We start from the raw sequence: 25,465 nt of genomic DNA on the forward strand, positions 1-25,465 counted from the left end.
AAAGAGGAATTTGCAACTCATTCCGATGAGTATTTGTAGCTGCAGGACTTCACTACAGCTGCACCCGGAGACACAGAAACTGAACATGTACTGACATTGTCTTAAACCTGTAGGAAGTTAACACTACAGCGCCCCCAGCCGTCGTCCGCGCCTTCCCAGTCCAGAGAAATCTACTACATTTTAACAAACAGACAGAGTTGTGAGGTGTCACATCATTTGACATGATGCAGGTAATTCACAGTGGATGTATCGTACTGCTAGAAGGAGCAATCAGGCTACAGCAGCCAGTGGAGGACAGGACAGGAAGTGAATGTGATAAACCTGCTGCTATTCTGGAACAAGGAAGTGTGTTGACGCCAGGGAACAGGACACCGTAGGCTCCCCTGACTCACTGATGAGTGTCATCACAGGTTGTCAAGTCAAGATGTGTATGAGCCTGCAGTGTGAGTGTTCTGATGCAGGTTCAATATCACTGGAATGAGGAGCGTAAGGTGACTGAAGAGTGTGTGTCAATTTACTCACCTGCCACGATAATTCTACATCCAATATCTTCCCCATTCTGCACATTGCAGAGCTTAAAGCAGTACTTTTGGGAGATGCACTGATTTGCCTTTGGGCAGAAACTTAGATGAGAAGACTAATAACATGTCTGCACATAAAAAAAGGCTACAGCCATCAGTTGGTTAGCTTAGCTTAGCACAAGCTGGAAACTGCCCAACAGTAGCAAAACTACACCCACCAGAATCTCTAAAGCGCACTAATTAACATGTTAGATCTCATTTAATCATTACAAAACTCAGACCACCATTCACTGTTTAATGGGAGGTTATGTTTTAGCCGATTTTTAACTGGGTAAGGCAACTTCCAAGAGTCTCTAGTGGTTGCCTGGCAACAGCTCAGAGCCAAGAAATAGTCTAGCACATAACCCTGCCCACCAATGGCAAATTGTAATTTTTGCCTTTTGGTTTTTGTACACATTAAAAAGTGCAACAAGTTAATTGGTCAGCTGTACAGGTGCTGGTGTGCACATTTTGCTGCCCTCAGAAAGAGCCAGCTAACAGTTTCTCTCCAGTCTTAGCTAAGCTAAGCTAACCACCTGTGTGCAGATACCATCATCCAGTTCGATACCAGTGCTTTGGTTATTCCTATATACAGCGCAGTACCACTCTGTGGAACTAACAGGGGCCATTTTCATGTAAGGTAACAGCAGCTCAGGGACCGTTTTTCACTCTGCAGCTCACTGAACATCAAATGCAAAATGTTACGATGATACTAACAAAGTAATTGTGTTAATGTGGATTAGTTATGGCAAATATGTATATGATTTGGTCAGCATGGGTGTGACACCTAGTGTACCAGATCAGTGCATGCCTACTGTAGCTGTAGAAAACCAGACTGTTCATACTTTCTGGGTTCTGTAAATGCTGCCAATCCACATCAGCCATTTTAATGTCGTCGCTAGTTACTCATTCATTGTCAGTGACTGATGTGGCTCATCTGTGCCAAGAGGAGTTTAAATATTAATTGGTTGAGATATTCCCAAATGAAATCAATGGATTCTTCAAAGAGCTCTCTGTAGAGCGTGATCTGTCAGTCCATAGTCAGGTTTAATCAAAACCTGTCTTATATACAAAGCTGAGTTTGAGTTAAAAGTATGTATGAGTGGATTTCATATGAGGGACATGATAGATTAAAGTAAAAAAAAAATGAAGTTGAATGATTTTGCCTTTAAAATAATGTTTCATACAGTTTGAGGAGTTAAAGCTAATGTATAAGAGAAATATGATATTTGAACAACAACAGAGTTTTATGTAATTTCCTTGCAAAGTGGTCACATGCAGCTACAACAGAGGAGAAACAACTTCACAAACTGTCTGTATCAAACCTTACAAATCAAATCAATCAAATCTGTACTGACACGTTTTCAAAAATGATTATATGGTCTGAGTTTGATCAGCAGAAAAGTGAGCGATGAATGAATTTCAGCGAAGCACCAGCTGAACATCTGTCCCTGTATCTCCTCCTTAACAGAGCTCATCGCTGGTGATCGGGGAGACAAGGTGTGATGGCTGCCATGGCAACATCGCTGCCACTATATGGTGTGATGTGTCTGGTTGCTTTGGTAACACCTGATGATGTTTGGCAAAGGATAGCGGGGAGATAGGGACGCTTGTCTGTTCAAATGAGTGAGACTTACAGATTGTTAAAACAGTTAAATGTTTCTCCACTCTTCAGGACAGATGGTCAGATGAAAGGAAACTTTCATGACTGGTGGATAGATAAATCTTTCTCTTTAAAGGTATTTATCTGTGGAAACCTGACGCGCTCAGCAACACTCTGCTTCACATTCAGACAGCTGCAGACTTTCACAGCTCTCAGTGACAACTGTGCCATGTTCCTCAGGTTTTCTTGAGGGCACAGAGACATTGAGTTTTGCTATCCAGCTTTCCTACACTATTCTGGGATTTTTGGTAACAAAACTGTTTTTGTAACTTTCCATCACTGTCACACAATTTTGAAATGTGTCTGAAAATCTGGTCTGAAGCCTGTTCGGTACAGTACATATCCTAACAACTGACTTCTGATTAATGGACAGTTTTATTTTGGAAAACTGAGCATTTATCAGAAAATTATTTCTCAGAATGTACCAGCAGAGGATGTGATTTTTTTGATTGACTTCACACAGACATATCAGTGTTATACACACTGTACAAGCATAGACAGACATGCACACAGTGTCCTGTTGCTGCAGGTGCTGTGGACACTGTTAAGATTGAGTAGGTGCAACAGCAATTATGAAGAGACTAAAGACAGGTCAGATATACAGTAGTATTCATAACCATGATTTTGCACTTAGAGTTGTTTGTTTTCACCAGTATTCTGATATTCTGCCTTCATGTACAGTCAACTTGGCCTATTCTTTGTCTGTCTAGACATTTATTTCACTCAAAATTTTTCTTTCCTTAGAAGGCTTCTGAAAAGTGAGTTTTTGTGCAGCTTAGTGGTGACTTTTAATAGCCACAACAATAAAGAGAGACAAAGTTAGGTACTCAAACTGATAATAGTTAGCAGGTAAACAGAGGGAGATACTAAAAGAGATATTAAAGAGACATTCGAGGAAAGGAAAATGTTCAAACTGCTGCAGTGCATGTTGGCCAAGCTCACTGTCCTCTAAAACCTTTTGATTCCAGTTAAAATCTAACTGAATAGAACAATTTTCAAAAGGTAAACAATTCCTGTGGAGTACAAACTGATGGGTGACAAATGAAAGGAAAACCCTGAGCGGTCTCTTCCAGGATGACAGTGGCCCCATCCATAGGACTTGAGGGGGTCACGGAATAATTTGATGAGTATGAAAACGATGTGACTCATGTGCTGTGTCCTTCACAATCACCAGGTCACAGCATCGGTGTTGGTAAATACGCTGCTAAATTAAAAAAATTGTGGGGCAGCAGTATTGTCTGATGGTAATTTGCCACAGGTTTAGTAAATAGTGAAGTGAGGGAATATCTTTTTTGAAGAGTGGTGTTCATCTCTCCAGTAGAGTTCAGGTGCACTGAAGCTGTTCTGGTGGCACGTGGTGGCCTCACTGAGACACTGTATATGTTTCCTTTCATTTGTCACCCGTCTGTAGGTAGTTGTTCATGTTTTCCTTTTCAGAGTTATGAGTTCACTGGACATACTGTTGATGGTGATCTTGGCCGACCACTTGGAGGTGCCGTCCAGGACGCTCTGCTTTATGTTTTTCATGTGCTGGGTGTGGATCATCTTGGAGATGTTAAACACCTTCTGGATCTCCTCAAAGATCTCCGGCTTGTTCCTCTCACGGATCTTCATCCTGTCCTTCATAGCCATGATGATGTGTTGTGTCCGATCCTCAGCCCCTGTCTTGGAGCTCTTCTCAGCTGCTCCTGAGGATGGAGGTGTAAGAGAAACAGAAGAGAAAGGAGGATGATGGGGTCCAGAGGTTAAAATTTGAAAACCACAGAACGACACGTTTATTTAAATTATGTTGAATGATAGTCGTTTGTTGTCCTTCCTAGGTTTTCATAAACCCCCAGGTATTTGGATGCAACCCTTCTAACATACTGAACAGATGTTTCTTTTGGTTAATCACCTGTTCTTTGTCACACCCATGAGTGTTTCCTGCCCATACAAATGTATGGCATGTGTTGTAGTCATAAAAAGCAGTGCAGTTTGTGTCTCAGTGAATAATGTTGACAGCTGAGAGCCATATGCAAAATAAGACTGCTTGAAAAGCTAACCTTTGAACACAAAAGTCAGCTTTCCATTGTGTGGAGTTGTGCTGGAATATAAAATGTTTAAGCCATTCCAACTGCTGTGAGAAATAACTGAATAGGAAGAAATAACAAACTAAAGTTTTGTGGGGGAAAAGCCATTAAGTGGCTCACACACAAAAAACCTGTATATGTTAATGACTGCAACAAAATGGGATGTTTGGCCATGTTCACTTATAGGATTCAGTCTTTAGGTAGTTTACTCACTCTGCAGGCAGTCAGCATTCAGCAGCTCTTGGCATTTCTCATGCACTTTGACCCCACACTCGGCACAGCGCATACCCTGCCGAGCGATGCCCCACAGCAGACCTTCACACTCATAGCAGTAGGTTGGAGTGGTGGCCGTCCATACCTCAAAGTTATGGGGCGTGGTGCAGGAGATGGGGTAGATCAGAGCCTGCAGGGTTTTCTTGTACACATGGGTTTTCTGTTGCAGCCAAGAGAGAACGAAAGAGGGGTGGGAGAGATGGAGGGTGTTAGAAAAGAAAGCAAAAAGGTGTTAGAAGTTATCAGAGGAAAAGTAAAAATAACAAGACAAAGGACAACAAGGTGAAAGAAACAAATGCAAACAAACACAGAGGAGAGAGCTGGTGGTGTAGAAGGCAGGAAAGGTGGCGCCAGAGAGTGGTAGAGCACAGTGGACAACGAGAACAATAAAACAACAATGGAAAGCAAATGAATTGGTAACTATAAAAATACACCAGCTGATTTGGTGTGACATTCAAGAAAAACCTACCCTGCAAGTAATGCAGGGTACAAAAAACGAATCAAAGCATCATTTCAAAGTGCCACCAACTAAAATAATAGAAAAATGTAATTATGTATGACAGTGCAAATGTGTTTTTTTAAAATACTTCTTGGCTTCTTCTCTGATGAACTAAATTCTGCTGTTGCTCAGTGTAGGAGGAGCGTGGGAGGAGGTGAGCACAGCTCCACAGGATGAGAAGACACCTTGATAAGAAGCCCAATTTGATTTGGTATATGCAGTTTTTTTTAAAGGGGCATGTGAGTCATTATCATTCTTCTTCTTCTTATAGTGGCAATTGAGGTATGGTGGTATTAGTAGTAGAAAACCAGTTTTATGTAAGAAAAAACAGTTGTATTTCATCTGGTCAGTGTTTCGCTGTTCTTATGTTTATTTACTTTGTGTCTTGTTCTAAATGGTCTAAGTTTTATTGATCTGACCTGTGTTGCTTTTGTATTTCTGTCCTGTGCTTTTACCTGATTTTATTACCCTTGATTTACTTCCCTGTCATTACAAAACATCCTGTAACTAAAAAGAAAAACATTTCCACTGCTGCTTCTATCATTGTTATTGCCAAACTAAATATGGATGAATGAACAGTTAAAACTCATTAAATTTGGACTCATATCTGTTTCATATTTGTTTTTTTTTATGCTTCTCACAGGTTGTCATCTTGAAAATATCTGCTCAGGCTTCTGTGTTTTTGGGCAAACACAAAAGTGTGGCACATTTTGTACATATAAATGATAATAATAATTAAATATAATAATAAAGCAGATTCTGATTCTGATATGCTATGTGAACCTCAGTAGCTTAGAAGTTTTACTGTCATTATACTGCAGTGAAGGGCAGCAATACAACAACATTTTGAAGGCACTTCCTGAGTTAAGGCAAATACAACAACAGTTTAAAAACACTAAGGCATAAGTATCGTTTAATAAAGGAACAGCTAACACTGCACATACATACATCTTAATATTTCTCCAATTCTAGCTGACACTGGGCGAGAGGCGGGGTCCACCCTGGACAGGTCGCCAGTCTGTCACAGGGCTGACATGTAGACAAACACTCACACTCAGGCAATTTAGAGTCACCGGTCAACCCAAGCTTCATGTCTTTGGACTGTGAGAGGAAGTTTTACAAAGTACATTTTTCAAAATAAGATGCTCTTAATTGTTCTTTTATGCTTTATTAAACTTAGGACTCTATTTAAGTGTAGTTATACTGCATAAATTATAATCTTTTAAACATGGCAGTTGTTTTGTTTTCCACTGTATTATTTTCTGTTTCACCTAACACAATATAATCACCATCCTCCCAAGTACAGTAGCCACGGTACAAAACAAACAATAACAGACCACCATGAAACCTCCTTCAGTCAGGGAAGCCTTGCTACTGATGGATCCATTAAAATCTGAAACTAACTCTGCAAAATTTGGGTCCCCATCATACATACTAACAATATGGCTCCAGAATAGTCACAGCATGATGCTCTTGGTGTGTTTGTCTGTAAATGGAAGTTTAGGCTTGTGGGGATTACCATTAGCTGGCAATTGAGGTGACAGCAAGCCAGCAAGTCTTGCAGCAGACAGCTATAAATTTATAGCCCGTGTGTGTGTGAGTGTGTGTGAGAGTCGGTGCATATGTATTTGGCCACTCACAAGCTCTTCATCTTTCAGGGAGGTCCGTGTGGCCAGTGTATGGGCGAGTCCAGCCTTCCTGGACTGTATCATAGACTGGAAAGGAGAGAGAGAAGGAAAAACACAGAAACAAAGTATTGTCACAAAAAGAAAAAATACAATCTAAGTGAAAAGAAGGCAAGACAGTTTTGAGTTATAAAAATCCATTCTGTGTATGATGTTAGGATCTTTCAGCTCTGAAGGTCATGGAGACTTGATATTCCACAAAAATCATATTTGTTCTTCTTTTCTCTTTGAAAGCACTTTTGGAAACAGGTCATAACTCATATGTTGGCATTATCACATTTGTGACAATCTTCACCGAATTTATTCCTATTAATGATGATTCAATCGTGTCACATCTGAATAAGTCATTAGACGTTATATCACAAACTCCTATAGCTTATTTGCTATCTTGAGTTAGATGAGAAGATTGATAGCCAGCCATTCTCACAGCCAGCAGCCAGTTAGCTTAGCACACAAAAAAGAGGAAACAGCTGGCCTGCCTAATACTTACTTACAAAGGCTCTATATTTTGTTTGTTTAATATGTATAAAACCAGTGTAAAAAAACAGATTTGCCTTTTTATGACTATCCTTTGGCTCAGACCAGTGACTTCCTGAAATCACTTTAGTTTCTAGTCTTTGTGCTAAGCTAAACATTAATAGCAGTGTGTAAGGGTGGCATTAATCTTCCCATCTAACTTTGTGTCAGGAAGCAAAGTGTATATTCCAACATATCATAAGAAAATACAGTATAATCTTAATTATAAAATTATAAAATTTTGTACCTTAGTCTAGTAGATTTATGGATGTGGAGAGAAGTAGCAGGACATTTGAAAGACACCCTCTCTTCATCTCAACCAAAACAAACAACTGGCTTTGAAATGCAGTTTTCATCCTAGAGCACAACTTCAAAGCCGTGATACACTCAAGAAAGGTAACTGCAACAGACGCACAGCTATTTTACCCCAGCTGGCTCTCATCATCTCACAGAGACAGACTGTCAGTTAAACTGATTAGTGCCATTTAGTTGCTACAGCACTAAAAAACTGTATTTTAATTATGTGCAATAAGGTTCTGTTTCATTTAATTTAGTTAACAAACCACATGTATCTAAAAGAATCCATGCTAAACGCTGTTCATGAGGCAACATCTTTCTCCACGGCAACATGGATCGCTACTATGTGAGCTTCTACCCTACAGCATCAATGTCTGGATGATTAGGGATGTGCCCAGCTCTTCACCCTACCTCACCTGGCAGTAATTTTTAGGGACAAAGATCAAACAAGGAAAACAAGCTCATGATTCTAAGCCAGGTTTCTGTTACAAGCAAAAGGTCCAGCTTACAAGTTAAGATAAACTCATTCAGATTTAAAATGCTTCACTGGACAAGGATCTGGTGTGTTCAGGGCCACTGAGGCCAGACCGGGCTGTTCAATGTGGGCGAAGCTGCCATGCTGAGAGTACAGGGGAAAGGTTCTAAAACCTGGGAATTATTGCAGACAAAAGGTAGTATTCATTTGCAATTGCACCTTGAATGTCAAAATTACTGGATTTAGAATTTAAGCATAGCATTAGTTCTGGCAGAGCACTGAAGTTGTGCTTGTATTGGTTAATTGGCATCAGCTATTTTATGTTTCATAATGATTGGCCTGTTCAGAGCTGTGTGCTTAGTGTTTGTAGGCCACCTTTGGGTGCTTTAAGGTAAGGTAAACTTTATTATCCCCAAGGAGCAATTTGTGCCGCATCCAGCAGTGAACAAAACACAGCCTCAATAACTCATCCATACACAATAAACACTGAAATACACAAAGCAAGAAGCAGAAATCACATAATACTATTTTAAGAGGCCAACAGTGGCAGGAACAAAAGAATTCTTAAATCTATTTGTCCTGTATTTTACATTATACCTGTTTTAATATCACCAGCTGGTGTTTGGTGCAAATGGTAACTTGTGGTTTGTAAATGGCTGGTATATAAAACTACATTAAAATAGGTATAAAATACCAAACAACTAGGGCAAGGAAACACATTTTGACTCATCTGGTTTTCAATGACTGATTTCAATTGATTATCTCATGTCAAGGCCCCAGTGTGCTGTTTTTACAGTAGTTTTGTTGATATAATTAAGACTTACGTTCATCTATGCTTAGGATTCTGGACTCAAACCACAAAACATTTTCTGACAAATCTATCTGTAAAAACATCTGCTAGACATATACAATTCCCTGACATGACTGAAGCACAGCAGACTGAAACATCTCACAGAGCATATGTAGTGAATCTGAAGTGCTTAATGTCTCCAGCTATGGCTCACTGGATAACGTCTTTATAAATATTATTTTTATCAGGCTGAGACTTTTAGAGATGTTTTAAATCTCATCCACTGTGACAGCTACATGACCACAGATACGATCACCTGACAAGAGAAGAAATCAAGGTACAATAACTGGAACCTGTCCAGCTGGGGTCTGAAACATGTGTTCCTTTTTGAAAGCACTGTCCCCAGTTGATGCTGGAAACAAAACAGTGGCATATGCTGTTGTGATGCAGCGCAAACTGGGTGCCATGCTTCATTGAGTTCTGAATTTCATGTGCAGGGCAGCTTAAATTATTTGAGGTGACTGGGTTTCATATACTAAAGTTAATGAAGTCAGACTAGATTGTTCCAGAGCCTTTAAATCTCCTCAGGCCTCATGGGTGAGAGTGTGACCTTCAGTCCAAATCAAAGGAGACAAATTTCTTTAATCAGATGAGTCAAGTTTCTTGGATCTCATCAGCTGAATATTCACAGCTCTAACACGACAGAGCTCAGCCAATGAATGTACTGCTCATCTTAGCCTGCTGAAAGTACTTCAAAGTAAATGCGAGACTAAAGCGAGAAAGAACAATTTATCATAATATTTATCTCTGTTTGTTTGTTTGCTTAGAGGGGCAGGTGAGTAATTTAAAAATGAAGCTGTTGACTGGCTGAATCACAGCAAGACAAACCTGTTAATTAAAGCTAAAATTCCAATCAGCAAAAGACTCTCGCACTCTAAGCAGCAGTTGGCAGAGGGAGAGCTGAAAGCATTCACAAGAAGGAATTGATTTTTCTTGTGTTTGCTAGAAGGTTTTGAAATATACAGGTGAACCCCAATTGATATTTGGATGAGTATTTGTTGGAGCATGTGTATCTCTAAATGTGCATAAGAAAACTTCACACAGAGCAGATCGAAATGCTTTGCTACAATCAGGAGCATTAGAGAGAATGAAACGAAGCCCAACATACAAATGGTGCAACAGCAGATGAAAGCTCACTTTTCTTTTACTCACCATAGCCTGAGGGCCGATGACAATATGACCAAGGAAGGAGAATGAGAAGAAAGAAAAGGTTAGAGACAAACAAACAGGTTCCTCTGTGAGAGGATCGGCAGCTTTCACCTTGAATCCAGATTTATAATAAACATAGTGGGTGACACTGTATAAGTCGTCCTTCACCTTTTAATGCTGTATGCAGTCTGCAAGTAATCAGGGTCAAATTAGCTGGTTAAAAAGTAAAATAAGTAAGGTAAAAATATTACCAACTAACCAGGTAACCTGACTGTAAATGTACTGCACATATATATTACAGGAGCTGGTTTATATTTGCCAGCTATAGACCACCAAATCATATGAATAAAATTACTTTATATGATCATGTTCACATTTTCAGAGCAAATATACAGTATAGTATATACAACACATTTTCTTGAGTGTCAGTAATTAGTGATTTTTTTAAAAATGCTGAAATATCAAACGAGTGTCATGGGCGCAGTAACGTGATATTGTTCTGTCTGTACACTAGTGTCACATGACTCTATCTTCACAGTACAACCTCGTAATATGTCAGAATAAACTTTAATCTAATGATAAAATCATCCTCAATATAGAATTTTATTGTTACTTCGTTAATTTATGGTTTATTTCACAACATATGTGCTTCTGTTCTTGTCTGTACACATTTTTTCTTGGTAAATATATATATTTTTTTATTTGCTATATGCCCAAACTCAAATCCTGTTTAATTTACTAACTGACTAAATAACAAACTAGATGGATAGATAGATAGATCGAAAGCTGTCTGAGTCCAACTATGATTCATATAAGGAGAGACAAAAGTCAAGGTTCAGTGAAGGTCAAAATTAACATGTGGTGAGGCAGATATTGAGTGATGAGCACTCACCAGTTCACTAACAAGAGGAATGGGCCTCCTCTTGCGGAGGTCTGGCATGCTGTCGATGCCAAATGGTGTGTTTCCTCTGTACACACACACACACACACACACAAACAAATACCAAAATGCACTGAAAAAAAAATCGAAAAACTGCATCACGTGATCATATTCGGTCATGTCTTGTCCCCCCTCCCCAACACACACAAACACAAAGTGTTCACTGACCCCGGCTTGGCCCACGCCTGCTTACTGGGGTCGCCGTCTCGATCTCTGCTCTGAAACAGAACGTCAAAGGTCAAGCATTTAGCCATTTCAAGATGTACAGCCTTTACTGGTTTCATGACACTGAAGCATGCACACACACACACACACACACACACACACCGACAAAAGCATGAGAGAAACAAGAAAGTGAGAAAGAAAAACAAAGGAGAAGCACAGGGATTAAACTGGGTTGGTTGAGTTCCAGCTTCGCATGCTAAACAGAGCCTTTCAATCAATCATCTTGTCCCCTTACAAAGCATCATAAATCCAGTTTCACCTTGTAAAGTAAACACCTGCCAAACCACACATACTCCCAGTAAACACACACCGAATACGGACCTTTTCTCTCTAACAGTGTTTTTTGTCTGACAGCGAGTAAAGAGTGCACAGTAAAACAAAATACATACAAACAGACAGCCCACAGAACGAACAGCATCAATATTGTGTCCTAACCAGTACTGAACTCTTTGTGTATGACATTTTTATCTTTATGACAGAAACAACAAATGCTAGTAATAGGGCACAGCTGCACTGAGGCTGGCATCTCATAAAACCTGAAACTATTTCATTAGCTTCAAATTGAAACACAGTAGGCTATTTTAAGGATGAGAGAAGAACAAACAGAAAACAATATACTATAAACACGGTAAAAGGATAATTAAATAAAGTGAGACACTGACAGAAGAAAATGTCCAAAGAATATACAGAAAATTATGCAGAAAGAACAACTTCTTCGAGGATTAATAATGTTAATGGAAGAGAAACCACAAAAGATGTAACCTGATCTTCATCTTGACTTCCATCTGTAAAACAGCATAAAAGATAAAAAGAAAGAGACAGAAAAGGGAAACAGTCACAGACTAGTTTGACTCATCTCAGGCCCAAACAGAATCTGCTGCCATAGAATTCCGATGACACCTTCACAGATTTTCTGCAGACATTGAAAAGAAAGTCTGTAACACTTCTCACGTCACCTTCTAGAGCAGTTCCCCTCAGTAGCCTATATGAACAACCCAGGTTAATGTCTGTTAACAAAGATACTATCTAGTGACGAGATTGTCTGAAACCGCACACTATTATCCCAACTCCCCCCACCCCTTCCTTTCAGTAGCCCACATCTCAAGAAACTGAACTTTGTGTCCTTAAATTTTATGTTGGTGGAATTTCAAACAAATGTTGACACTTTGAGTGTCTTGAAATGTAGATGAAATAAAAAAATCTCATGAAAAGTGATTTCTTTCACCCCACTCAAGATTATTTTAGGTTGCTTTAATGCATTTTTGTGCTTACTTGTGCTCAAAAAAGAATCATTGTTAGCTTAAAAATATTTTCTTTTATGTTACAAGCAAAATAAATAAATCACTCTACACTATTCCACAGATTTCCATCCTGAACAACCACAGAAAACTGTTTTAAAATGTCTGCAGATTCCATTTGGGCCTGCTCATCATGCAAAATAACAAGACACATACTGGATAATCCATTTTGTTATAAATGCTTGGGTAATGTTAAGAGCAACGCAGCTGCTGAGTTTTCAGATAGATGGGGTCTGAGGTCATAAATGTTTCATTAACATGTATAATTTATCATGAGAATGACTCTTAATATTTCCCTTCTCCTTGCTCTTTAATGTCAGGCATGCTTTCCAAAGAGATAATTAATGTTTTCTAATTCAGCAAATGGCTAATGTTGGCGCCCCAGAGAGGAGTAAGGGACTCGTGAGTGGCAGGTGATACATTACTCTCAAGGGGGTAGAAAATTATAGCACAGTAGAGACCACAGACAGTTAATACTCCAAGGACCTTTGTTACAGGGGCTTTTATCAGTGTACATATCGCACTGCAACTGTGAGGCAACTGTGAGAAAGACTTTTGGTAACAGTGAGTGGCCTTGTTGGCATAAAGGTGCAGTGGAAAAGGAAAGGAAACAAGCCAGTACGTTTATGATCAAAAAGGTGATTCAACATCCAATTATTTCCAAATAAAATCATAAAAAGAAATTAGTCATTTATAATCATTTGAGTAAATTTTAATTCAAAAATACTAAACCTCTTTCACCCCATGGGCTGTTAAAAGCATGAAGAGCTGGAATAAATCAGACAAAAATAGCACTTAGAGTGCATATTTCTTTTCATCTGTAATTCAAAAATAATGAATTTACTCAACTAAAGACAAAATGCAGTTGATGAAAAAAAGATTCCAAGTCTAAGTCCAGTTCTGACTACCTGGGTCAAAGTCATCCTGAGAGAGGCTGGACATGGTCATACTGGTGAGGTTACGCCTGGTCTCCCTCTTCTCCCGCAGAATCTGCTGGAAGCTCCTCAGGCACTTCAGTCTGCGTTCATCCATCTGGCTTATGTCCATGAGTGGCTCAGCTACACCTTCTGCTTTGCCCTCTGGAGCCACAGAAATGCCTGTAGGTGGTTGTACCTCACTTTCTCCCTGCCCTTCCAGTGCTGCAGGTTCATCAACCAAGAGGGAGGCTGAGAATGATTCTGCAGTAGAGCACTGCGAAAGTTGGGCTTTACCATTCAGATCTGCAGGAACTGCAGGATCCTCTGTAAGGCCATCAGGTGGAGGCAGTGTTGCAGTGCTACTGGAGATTGGGTCAGGGCAGACTGAAACGTCTTCTGGGCATGGGGGGATCTGGTCTGAAGAAGGATGTTGGCAGTCTCTAGAGTCTAGAGTAAGGCTGTTGCTGGCATCTTCAAACATAGTCTTGACAGAGGAAAGGTCTAATGTTTCTTGAGTATTATGTTTTCTCAGTTCCCCAGGAGCATTAGTAATATCAACCACATCATCTTTCAGGGTTTTGTCAGATGTTTGTCCAAACTGTGCCTCATAGCAGGAAGCCTGTAAAGGTAACTCAGCTGTAGGCAGGTCAAACGGCATTGATATTCCAAAGTTTGTTTCCTCCTCAGGATTCTGGGTTGGTACTTCAAGTTTGCGCAATGCTCCTCGCAAGGCAGAACTGAAATCAAGTACAGCTCGGCCTATGCGCTTGACATTGAAACCACCAGCCTGGGCATCTGCACTGCCAGGGAAAGGGAACTGATTTTCTAAGCCTTGGTTACTAGCTCCAGTCTCTGGAATAAATGGCCCAGCCACATCTGCTGCAGTGGTAGATAAGGACATGTCAGTCCATGTTACTTCTGAAGACTCGTCGTAGGCTAAATAAGTTTCCTGATAACTATGAACCTGACTGTCTGTTGAGTAGCTCGGGTCATTTGATTGCTCATAAGCAAATTTCTTTGCTTCTCCATCATGCCCATCGACTGAATGGTAACCAGAACTTTGAGGGTAGGAAAAATCTGCAGCACACTCAAATCCCGCAGTTGAGTTTTTAAGTTTGGTATCCGCTGAAACATGAATCCCAGACTGGGTTTGAGACCTTCGCCTCCTCTGTGACTGCCACTCCTCCCTGCTAGACATGCTGGCTGGGGAGTTGTAATGTTTCCTAGAATGACCAGGGAGATGTTCTGAGCTTCCTGGGGAACACTGCCCCAATGTATCATATCCTCCTGCACCACTGTAGTGATCCCAGCTACCTGCTCCTTCACAGCTAAGAGGGCTTTCACCATCCTGCTCCTCCAGACATCCATCCTTGAGGTAAGCAGATTCTCTATGCCATGCAGACCCCCCAGCACTGCTGTGTGGTGGTCCAGTGTTAGTCCAGTGTTCCTTCCTGTCATCGGATCGTTGCTCCTTCTTTCCATGACTAGATGATGGTCTCTCCAGGTCTGACTCAGACTTGGAACTATGACCAGAAGACAAGGAGCTGGTGCTTGGACAGTCTTGGTCATCCTGCCTTTCAAGGTAGCCAAAGCTAAGCTTACTTGCTATAGCACCTATTGGGATATCCGAGCTATGGTCAGATGCATCATCTGGTTCTTCTAGTTCTGGATGAACCACTGATTCAGCAGTTGGGGACACAGTAGACTGTTCTGCCCTTGGTAAAAGTAATTCTCCATGGATGCTATGATGCTCATTGCAAACATGGGGGAAAAGACTTGAATCAGACTTTGGCATCGCACACCCTAAGCTGCCATAAGCACTTGCCGGCCTTCTACGAGGGGATGGTACATCTTTGCATCCTATCCCTGACCAGGTACCTGTGCGCACCCCTGAACCAGCCTTATTGCTAGAACGAATGCCTTCAATTTCCAACAGTACAGCATCTACACAGGATGATACTTCCTCAACTGACCCTCGAACTGATGTTAGGTAATCCCTGAGGTCAGAGATTTCCTCCTGGATCTTATTGATCCCCCTCAGCTCTTTCAGAATGTGCTCAATGATGGCACTTGACTGCTCCTCTTTATCTTCATCCTCTTCTTCTGGCAGTGTACCTGGGAGAGCTCTGTTGAAGTTGTAGTCCACACAATCACCAGTAGAATATGGTCTCTTTGGCCGAATACGGGGTGAAGAAAAACTGCTTCCGGCTGCTCCTAAAAATTTAGTACCATTCATGTCTGGGCCAATTGGACCGTAGTGCGACTGTGCACGGATCTGCTCAGGAGTTGCCCGAATTTCACCTTCAAAGGAGATTCGTTTTATACTTGTTGTGGACCTGCAGCTTTTATGTTGCAAAGTGCAGGGTATTCTTATACAACCCTCTTTGTTCAGCTCCACCTCACCAACACATGGTGGCCCTGGTGCTACTCCTTTACCGTTTGCCACTTTTGGAGAGTAAGCGTCACTCCTGGGGCCAACCTTTGGATATACACCTCTGTGCTCCTTTCTGCCCTCCTGACTTTCCCCCTCCTCCTCCTCAATACCTGCATAATAGAGGTGAGAATCTGGGATGTGGTGGTCCGCAGACCCTTGCAAGAGACGATGTATTTTACCCCGAATGACTAATGCTACCTTTGGGTTTGGAGCCCTCTTTTTGGGCGACTGAACTTTAGCCTTCGTGCCTCCTTTAGGGGCAACACCTGCTCCATGTTGTCCATTGAAGCGATTCTTGGAGAACATATTCTCAAGAGAGCAGACTGTCCTTATCTAGTTCCCTACATTGTAGGTGGGAGCTGCAATCAAAATGCTCCCAGCTGTAGAAAATTAATTCAACCCAACCACGCAAGGTCAGTGGTCCATGACTAAAATGGGAAGACAAAGACAAAATATGTGTAAATACTAAGAACACTTGAGCATCCAAGACAATCAAACATGGAGGAAAAAAGAAGACATTTAGGGAAGTAAATTCCTACTTTTGCTCTTTGCCATCATCAAAAAAGCAGTAGCCTACTATCCTGCTCAGATCTTAAATAAATAACTCCTAAAATTGAGAAACACTGGGACAAAGTCACCTCTGCACTCATTTATCTAAAATATAGAACACAAAAGTGAGTAAGCGCTGTTTTCCTAAACACATTTCCTCTCCTTGCCCAGAAAGCAAACACGACATACTTTACATTAATTAATATGAATATATGACATGATAGATGTTGTTATCCATACTAATCCAGCAAGCCTGTGGTTTTTTTGTTAGTGACTTAAAATGTACATATTTGCAATGTCACAACATTGTCACACATTTAAATCATGTCCTCACTCTACTGCCCTTATTATACTGACATTAAACTTTCAAAACACACTGACCATGTCAGAACAGGCTGACCATTCCAGTTGAATGTGAATAGCAAAGTTTCCCTGGTGAACATCAAAATGGCCTATTTACTGAATGTACATAAGTGCAAATTAATAAAATGAATAACCGATGGTTTGGTTATTTGTCACAAATGCTAAATGAAAAGAATGTCCAGATAATGGGTGCATGTTCCACTTATCGGTAGGCTATTCAGTTCTTAGGACTTTCATCAAATGTAATAATGAAATGGTTATTATGCTGTTATTAAAGAATTCTTGGACACAGATGGCCAATGTTACTGCAGTGCATGATACGGTCACTGCATTTCTTAATCTCCTTCAAATCGATACAACCTACATCATTCAATTTCTAATGAAAATCAATAAATTCATTCAATTCATTCTTTGTTTAAGATTTCTGAATATCAAAACTAATGGTTAAGATGCATGTTACAGTATATTAAAATGTCACCATGACATCAACATGTGGTCAGGTCAGATATCAAAGATGAATGTGACACCAGCATTTCATAAGCCGAAAGTTGTCAAACACTAATATAAATAAATATAATCACAATCACCTTCACACAACAGGCTTAATCGAATTTAGTTATTTAGTTATTGATCAGTTTCACACTCAAACCAGGTGTGAGGTCTAGAACCATTCGCTGCAACTGGGGCAAAAGAGAATGAAAAAGCCAAAATCACACTGGGCAGACTGCTTATGTTACTGGAGGAAAACCAGTAGCAGTATTTCAGTGGTCACTCCTACAGTGGGCACAAAAAATAAATAAAATACTAATGCTTTAACTGAAACATGAGTTTGAAATTTCTTCAACCATTTCTCATGGTGATGCTTTCTTACGGCAGCTTCACCATGACTGGTTCACACTAGTTGTTTTTTTTTTCCCCCTGGGAGACTGGAGGAGAGCAGCTGGCTGATGGCAGGCTAGGAAGCGCCATCGTTCTCATCCAGCCCTACTGATTAGTGAGCTGCAAGCAGGATGGGAGGAAGCTCTGGGCAGGTGCAGGGGTCTCGTAACCATGTCAAGACTCCAAGCCCTCTATAAATATGATGCTTGCTTGGTCTCTCTGTGCAGCCCATTCATGTTCAAAGCCTTTGTTATTATAACCTACAATTTGCATAACATTACAAAAGATAACTCCTTTCTATTATTTAGTTTATTTACCTTGCTGCATCCCCTTCTCCTTCTCCTTTTTACGTTGTTTTTATTTATGTCTTCTTGTTGGCACTGCTCCTTTGCATTGTCTATGTCTCATTTCACATTGGACATGACCCAAAGTAGAAAGTGTTACTCAAGCCAACAAGAGAGATTTTCTGAGTGTCTGCTTCAGTGCCAGCAATGGGAAGGATTACTTTGGAGATTTGCCTCTTCCTCTCCAGTGAATAATGCTACAACATGCATTCAAGTCACAGTAGAAAATGTAGATGAATGGAACATCATCTTGTTTTGACAACTTGGAAATATTCATCCACTTTAATATGGCGGAATGGCCACAACCAAAATTACAGCAGTTAGGATAATTGTTTCCCTAAGGTATTTTAAACTTGGTCCACTATTGCATTACTTGGGGTGCACAGTTTGTAAAATACCCACCACCCACCCCTGAATACCTATACAAATGTACTATAAAATTCTGTTCATTCTGTGCATGTTTGGTAATTTATCATCTAATATTTAATCCAATAAGACATAAATGTGTTGTGTAATGGTGCTTTGTCAGACTTGACAGAATAAAACTAGTGTCAACACATCCAAGTTACTTCAAGCTTGTGACAGTAAATTTGAGGTAATACAAAATTTGAATCAGGAGCAAAGTTTGGAACAAGTCATAGATTCAGTTTCCAAGTCCGGTGGCCTTCTTCCTGCCATGTGTTAGCCTCACTCCGTGACACGTACTGTGTAGCTAGTAGAAGCTTACCTGGCTGTGGGCCAGGCGGCCATTTGAGGACAATACAGAGGTTCAGGAACACCAGCAGTTGAAGTACAGTACTTTGGTCTAACTAACTGATGACAAGTTTGTTTTGTTGCCTATAATGCCCAGATACAAGCAGGATGAAACTGGTAAACACAATTCACATGGACATGAACTGTACAGTAACACTTGGTTTATGGGACAAACATTAAGTATCCTGTCATTCTGCAGATGTCACATGGGCAGTGGAGGGGATCAAACCAAATGTGGCACCATCTTCATTAACGTAATGGACTTGGCTTCATCCTTTGCTGTAATTTAACAAGTCTGGGCTTTCAGAGGTAAGAACACGTGGGAAAAAACTGAATATCAGTCACAGCAGTTTTATTTAGATACTATTTAGAGTATCTTGTCAGCACAGGGCCGATTACAGCCTTAAAAAGTATCAATAAAATTTTAAATTCATTCCTAAAAGTGATTTGAAGCCAGTGTAAGAATGTCAGGACAGCTGAATTGAAACCTTATGAAGAGAAGTTGCTGCTGTTACACTGTGTGAAAGCGACATTGTTTCTTCAATGCTCATCTTTTACCAACTACAATATTTAACCTTGAGGATGTCAGGTATAAAGCTGCTTTTGTTTATCTTATTTGCATTGACACATAACAGCCAGCCAGGCCTATGAGCCAGACAATGTTGACTGCTGATTGGCACTGTAAATGCTCTGCCCGGGATCGGCCTGAACTCATCAAATTAGTCAGAGCTTTCTTGGCAAGTGGCTTTTTCTTGACTCGTCCAACGGCCTTGACAAAGATCCTCAGCATGTTTTATATTCAGAGGCTGTAAATATAATGATTACCTTTTCTGTATCTAGGCAAACAAATCTTTCTTTCTGCTAATATCACACTCAGACTACCACTCAGCACACAGTAGGTTTCTATGATACTCTGCATCAAGTTACAGAAAATGAACTGCAGGTACATGTAGAAGGATTGGTCTGGTTTCTCAGCAACTACATATTTCCTACATAAAAACAATTATATGTAGTAGTCCTCCAGGAGGAGGATTTATGAAGGAAACCACCTAACACCATCAAAAAATGTCCCAAAAGACAAGCAGAGTCTATGTTGTTCCAGGCTACGAAAGGTTAAGCTCATAAAAGCAAAATACCTCTACGCAGTCCACTGTAAAAAATAAACAAACCAACCAAACAAACAAAAAAAAAAAACATGACCCTGGTAAGATGAATTTGAGTCTCAAAAACGTAAATGTTTTAACCACTCTATTAATGGTGAGTGTTTCATTATGAATCCAGTGATGGAGTAAAACATTTTTATGCCTCTCAGATAGAGATTATGTTTATAAATCTGCAACAGCAAATACACTTTTTTAATGATTTTTACCTAAGAAACCATTTTCACTGCAAGGTCACAAACTGTTTACAATAAGTATATTTGCAAAATGGTCAATAACACAAAATGTTCTCCCTTCACCCTTTGGCATGGTACAAGAATATAGCACCTATGTACTGAGAAAACATGATCCAGGCAGCAGGTCCTTCAAAACATATTTGGCACAGCAAATTTATATAAACCCAATTTCTAGCTCACTTGATCTCATCATAGCAAGACAGTGCCAGGATCTAAGAGCTCTGGCACATTTTTAAAAGCCCCATTTATAAAACATGTTAGAACAAACAACAACAGACTTGCCAAGCAAACGTCACAATATTAGAACTTAGAGGTGGTGAGATGTCACTGATTGAAAGTGGAACCTACAACGTGCATCTCTACCTCCATGGATTTTTCACTTTGTGATTTCTTAAATGACAGTAAAAGATCTTTGACTATGACAAGTGAATATCAAAAGTCAGCTATTATTGTTAATATGAAAGCTGAAAGCTTCCTCCTAGCTGTGCTGAAAATGCCTCAGTATAAAAATTATAGAAATCCTGCCACTTTTCCAGAGACAAGAAAAATGCAGAGCAGACCCAAGAAAGTGGATAACTACAAGTGATTGGTAGCGGTATTATGAGGGGTGGGGGTAGGATGTGTGTGTCTCTAAGCTCACAAGCTTTTTGAAAAATGTAAAACTGTGTATTGATGATGCTATTCTGTTTGGGACAAAGACTTAAGGAAAATAAACACTACTATTAGGAGGGGGCTTGAATTCTGGAGACAAGAATGGCAGCTGGAAGAAAATTGGGCAGCTGGTGGAGAAAGAGAGATGGTTAGAGAGAGAAGGAGCCAAGACAGAAAACCGTGGCAGCAGCTGATTGAAAAACTGACATAAAAAAGCAATGACAGGGTAATTTTAGAACATAAATAAGTGAGTACTACTGAAAAATAATGGAAAGACAATACATCTCCAAGTGGAATTGTTTGTGATTTGACATAGAAAAATGTCTCTTCTCTACCAGAGCAACTTAAACAAAGCAGGTAAAGCTCCAATTCACAGATCACAGATTCTTCAGGACCATGTTTACCAACTGGCTTTGCAGGTATGGCTTTGCATCCACATTTCCATAGGCATTAAGGTCGTCCACACAAATGGCACCGTCACACCAATTTATTTATTTTTTCACAAAACAGAAACAAAAATAAACACAAATGGATCCTACAAGACAAAGAAATAAAATGTCCTGCAACAGGAGCATGGTGTCAGCACTGAAAACCCAACAGCATGTCTCTAGGAAATGGGATTTGTGTGCTTTCCTGACCCAACCTCCTACTGTATCTGTACATCCTGCCTAACAGCATTTGAACAATATCACACCACATCCACCTTCACTTCTGAGACATAAATCACAGGCCCTTGTCAGGCATTTGTACAGATTACCAGCACCGCTGCTCATCTCACGGAAGCTCACACTCAATCATTGAAATCAAAGGGGATTGTAGCACAGGCGCCTTTTACTGGGGCACATGTCCCAGTAAAAATCGCACGTTTGAGTTATAACAAGCTCCTGTATTTGGCAGTGGATTAATTTAGATCAATAATAACAGGAAAACAATTAATTTGTTATAATCCAGAATGTCAAAACAAAAAACAAGATGAGACACAGTGGTCAGGGTTCGAACACCACGGTGTGCACAAAAACTCTGATGTACCATACCCACAATGTAAGGTGTGGCTCTGCGCCGCAGTGCACATGCAGCAATCCATGTGTTGGAGCGTGAAACAAAAAAACAGGAATGGACTGTGTGATGGGGACTAAGTGAGGTTTTTGAATAATACCGTCCATCTCAAACATAACCAGGAAGAAGTTTGGAGAGATCAGGGTGAGAGAGGGAAGACCTGGCTGTAGTTGGTAAACAAGCTAACATTAGTTTAGTTGCCTCATACGTAACCAGCTGCGGATGTTAAATGTGAAGTACATTAGACCTCTGGACATCAATGCACATGATCAATAGGACTACTGTTAAAATGTTATTTGCTACATGAAATAAAATGAAAGCCAAGAATGTTGCATAGAACATCACATGTAGTGGTGTATGTTAACTTTGGACTGTTCATTCTGAATTTAGGGAATATTACAATATTTAATGCTCTTGCTACACAGTCCAAATGATGTTTGTTTTATGTACATTTAACAAACAAACCTTTGGCAAGAAGGGAAAGCGTGGAGGAAGCCGTCTGTGATGAGCGACCTCTACAGAAACAGCTGAGTGACCACCGGCCACCTACTGCACAACACAACTCTGAAATAGCTGGAACACTGGTATGTTATGAGTTACAAAAAATGATTAGTTTCTTTTTAATTAAAAATTTGTTGATAAATTAACTTGTGAAAGTTGAAACTTGACAAATGAAACTGGAGCTGCTTGACAGTAAGATTATTGTGAAATGCAGAAGAATGCAAAGAGAATGCGAAATACAGGGCGAGACTTTTATGCCACAAAATCCTGTTGAGAATGTTCTTAATGTATGTTGAAATAAATATTTCCATAACGATGAATATCTCTACATTTTTACTTTACCAATAGCTGTTTCAGTAGCAGCAGTGTAGCAAAGCAAGCGAAGTTCATATAGCACAATGGATAGCACTTTAATTTCATGCCACAGACATTTAAGAAAATGAATTCTTTGATTTGTGTAATGGGGGGCCTGTTCCCCAGCAACACCCCTGGACTGTAGTGTAGAACAGGCAAAACTGCACTGCCACTCCTGAGTAGGAGCCAATGAGAACAGACATGTGAGTCCATGCAGCACACAAACATCCAAAGCACTGAGTCATGGCTGAGTGGGGCACTGGCCCTGCTGTCACCTTCATTAGCCTAATTCTCCTGCACACTCTAATTGATTAATCATTGCCACTCCACTTCCATCCAATTCCATCAGTCGCTTTTCAAACACACACTGCACACTATACACATGCGTTTTATACACACTCAGTATATCATGTGCAGACAGACATAAGCAGCCTTCCTTTCAATTAATCACACAAAAACAGACCAGCGCCTGGTTAGTGGCAGCCCAAGGAAACTCAGTTCTCCACCATAAACAGATACAAGGTAGAGCGTTTGCACTTGAAGGCTCTGATGGGCTCTTAAAAGCAGCCAGGAGGAACGTTCTGGCAAGGTGTGTCTGAGTCACTCAGCAGCTAACAGGCAGCAAGAGAGGAGGTTGTTCGGTAGCGGAAGGTGTAATCACTTTCCTGAGCAAATTGAATAAACTGGGCCTGCTCCCTCTCTCAGTCCTTTCCCTTGTTACCTTTAGTGAGCATCTGTTCCATGTACCACTGCTGGCCGCCCGCCACCGGTAACCCGATGCGAATGACAATGCACAGCCTCCTAAGGCTAATTGATTTAGCGTTCTCTCAGCCATTTCCGATATGCCAAACAATAATGCCACCAATTCAGAATGAAACCCTGTTCGAACAGAAAGCCTTTCCCTTCAGCTGGCTGTGATATTTAAGCTGATGGTTGTAGAGAACCCTGCCTGCAGCTTTAGCTGCAGATAAGTCAAAGTATTTTTTCTTTGCCTTTTTGTCTCTTTTAGTTTTTGCCAAAAGTTACATAACTTATTACCATGCTATAAAACCACCCGAGCACGAAGCAATGGCATCCAATACAACAGCACTGGGCTTTTGTCCTGTCTGCGGACGATATGACAGCAGGCTTTTCGCCAAAATCCATTTAGAAATGGTACAAACGCTGCAGCCATGACACTTGATAAACTGCTGAAAATGCTTCTGATTAAAAGCGACATGTAGCTATCTGAACAACGCTTGTACACAGTAGCACAACCGCAAGTCAGTGACGTGCGGTGAGGTTGACAGCTGGTGAGGCACTAACTCTTTTACAGTCAGATTTACAAATACAAATTGTCTGTTAACAGACAATGCGTTATGTTTTATATCTCATATCAGCATTCTTCACACAAACGTGACCCATATTTAATTTGAGGTTAAAATTTATTCCAATTGAGCTTATTTCTAACTAGAAATAATAAAAGTTTATGGTCTTACCTTTACTTGTACACGAAATCCATTTGTCAGCTGGTATGTATTACAAACCCTTTTACCGTTCGAATCCAATATTAAAACAAATGTTTTCAATAAAGAAGATCCTTCTGGACAAAAATGTCCAGACTGTCAAAAATGTTTTGATTGAAAGTCCAGATTTGCGAATTTTCTCAGCTTGGAAATGTAATCTTCCATTTTGATAAGGCGGATTGTAAAGGAAATATAAACAAGCACGAAGAAGATTGTAGGTAGCGCAAGAATCTGTGGGCTCACTAGCGCCCTCTGCCTTGAGGCAGGCGTACTGTTTGCCTCACCGAGTAACTTTTTTACTGGGTTTTCAAGTAGTGTTTCAAGTAGTGTAGCTTAAACACAACAGTGGCAAATTAGAGAAGACTTATATTAGCTTTTGTCAAAAAGGGCTGTTTTACAACTTCCCACTGACTTATTTTGCAGTTTAAACTGACCATGCTGAGGAGGGGGTGACAAGTGGCAGTGACATTGCACTGGAGCAATGTCTTTATGAAAAGGCCTTGGTTTTGTTTGTACTGTATCTCATGCTCTAGTAACATGCACAGGATGCAAATACATGCACATGATGATAACAACAAATGTTTATTTCCATTGAACAAATGGGTAGCTGGTGGCAGCAATATGGAAAGAAATGGCCAAAAACAGCAAAAATCAAAAAAGAAAATATTCTAAATAAATGGCTTTGTGAGGACAAAACCACATTCAGCAGCTGTCAGGCCTCAAATATAATATGAAGAAAACTCCACAGGGCACCTTTAGGTGTGACACTGAGGATCAATTCAGTGTTATTAAGTATTGTCAAAATAAATGGAAAACTCCAGGGAACCTTAAGCTTGAGTGCTTTAACTTCGCATGAATCGCATTGCCCTTGTATTTGATACTGCTGGTTTATATTATTACACTGTCTATATTAATACATACAGTATACACGTCTATAAATAAGTAAATGTATTTGAACCACTCATTTTCATGAGATGTTTCATGTAACAGAAGTTGTTTTAACAAGAAAAGGGAAATCATCCCAAAACAAACACCATAACAAGTAGAAAGCCGCTGAGACTAAGTGTAGTGTCCTTGTTTTGTCTCTTTGGTTACTTGTTTCTATATTCTGTTGTTGCACTCATGTATGAGAAGGCGTGGAGAACTTTTGTGTTTCTATATTCTGTTGCTGCACTCATGTATGAGAAGGCGTGGAGATACCTGGGTACTACAGACCATACTCCTGAATACCACCTGTAATCTTTCCATCCACCCACAGCTCTGT

At 40.2% G+C, this 25,465-nt stretch overlaps 1 protein-coding gene across 1 annotated transcript in view; it reads right to left on the minus strand.

The window, feature by feature from the left end:
* unc13ba (unc-13 homolog Ba (C. elegans)) overlaps window positions 1-25,465 on the minus strand; it is a 142,582-nt gene that overhangs the window by 52,562 nt on the left and 64,555 nt on the right. Inside the window, exons 12-17 of the mRNA XM_020595042.1 lie at window positions 11,145-11,194; window positions 10,929-11,004; window positions 10,040-10,045; window positions 6,705-6,779; window positions 4,506-4,725; window positions 3,684-3,911 (exon numbers count right to left, since the gene is read on the minus strand). Coding sequence (XP_020450698.1) covers window positions 3,684-3,911; window positions 4,506-4,725; window positions 6,705-6,779; window positions 10,040-10,045; window positions 10,929-11,004; window positions 11,145-11,194 — 655 coding nt within the window. The remainder of the gene's footprint in view (window positions 1-3,683; window positions 3,912-4,505; window positions 4,726-6,704; window positions 6,780-10,039; window positions 10,046-10,928; window positions 11,005-11,144; window positions 11,195-25,465) is intronic.

The sequence above is a fragment of the Monopterus albus genome, unplaced genomic scaffold, assembly GCF_001952655.1.
Source record: "Monopterus albus unplaced genomic scaffold, M_albus_1.0 scaffold26.1, whole genome shotgun sequence".
Taxonomy (NCBI): Eukaryota; Metazoa; Chordata; class Actinopteri; order Synbranchiformes; family Synbranchidae; genus Monopterus; species Monopterus albus.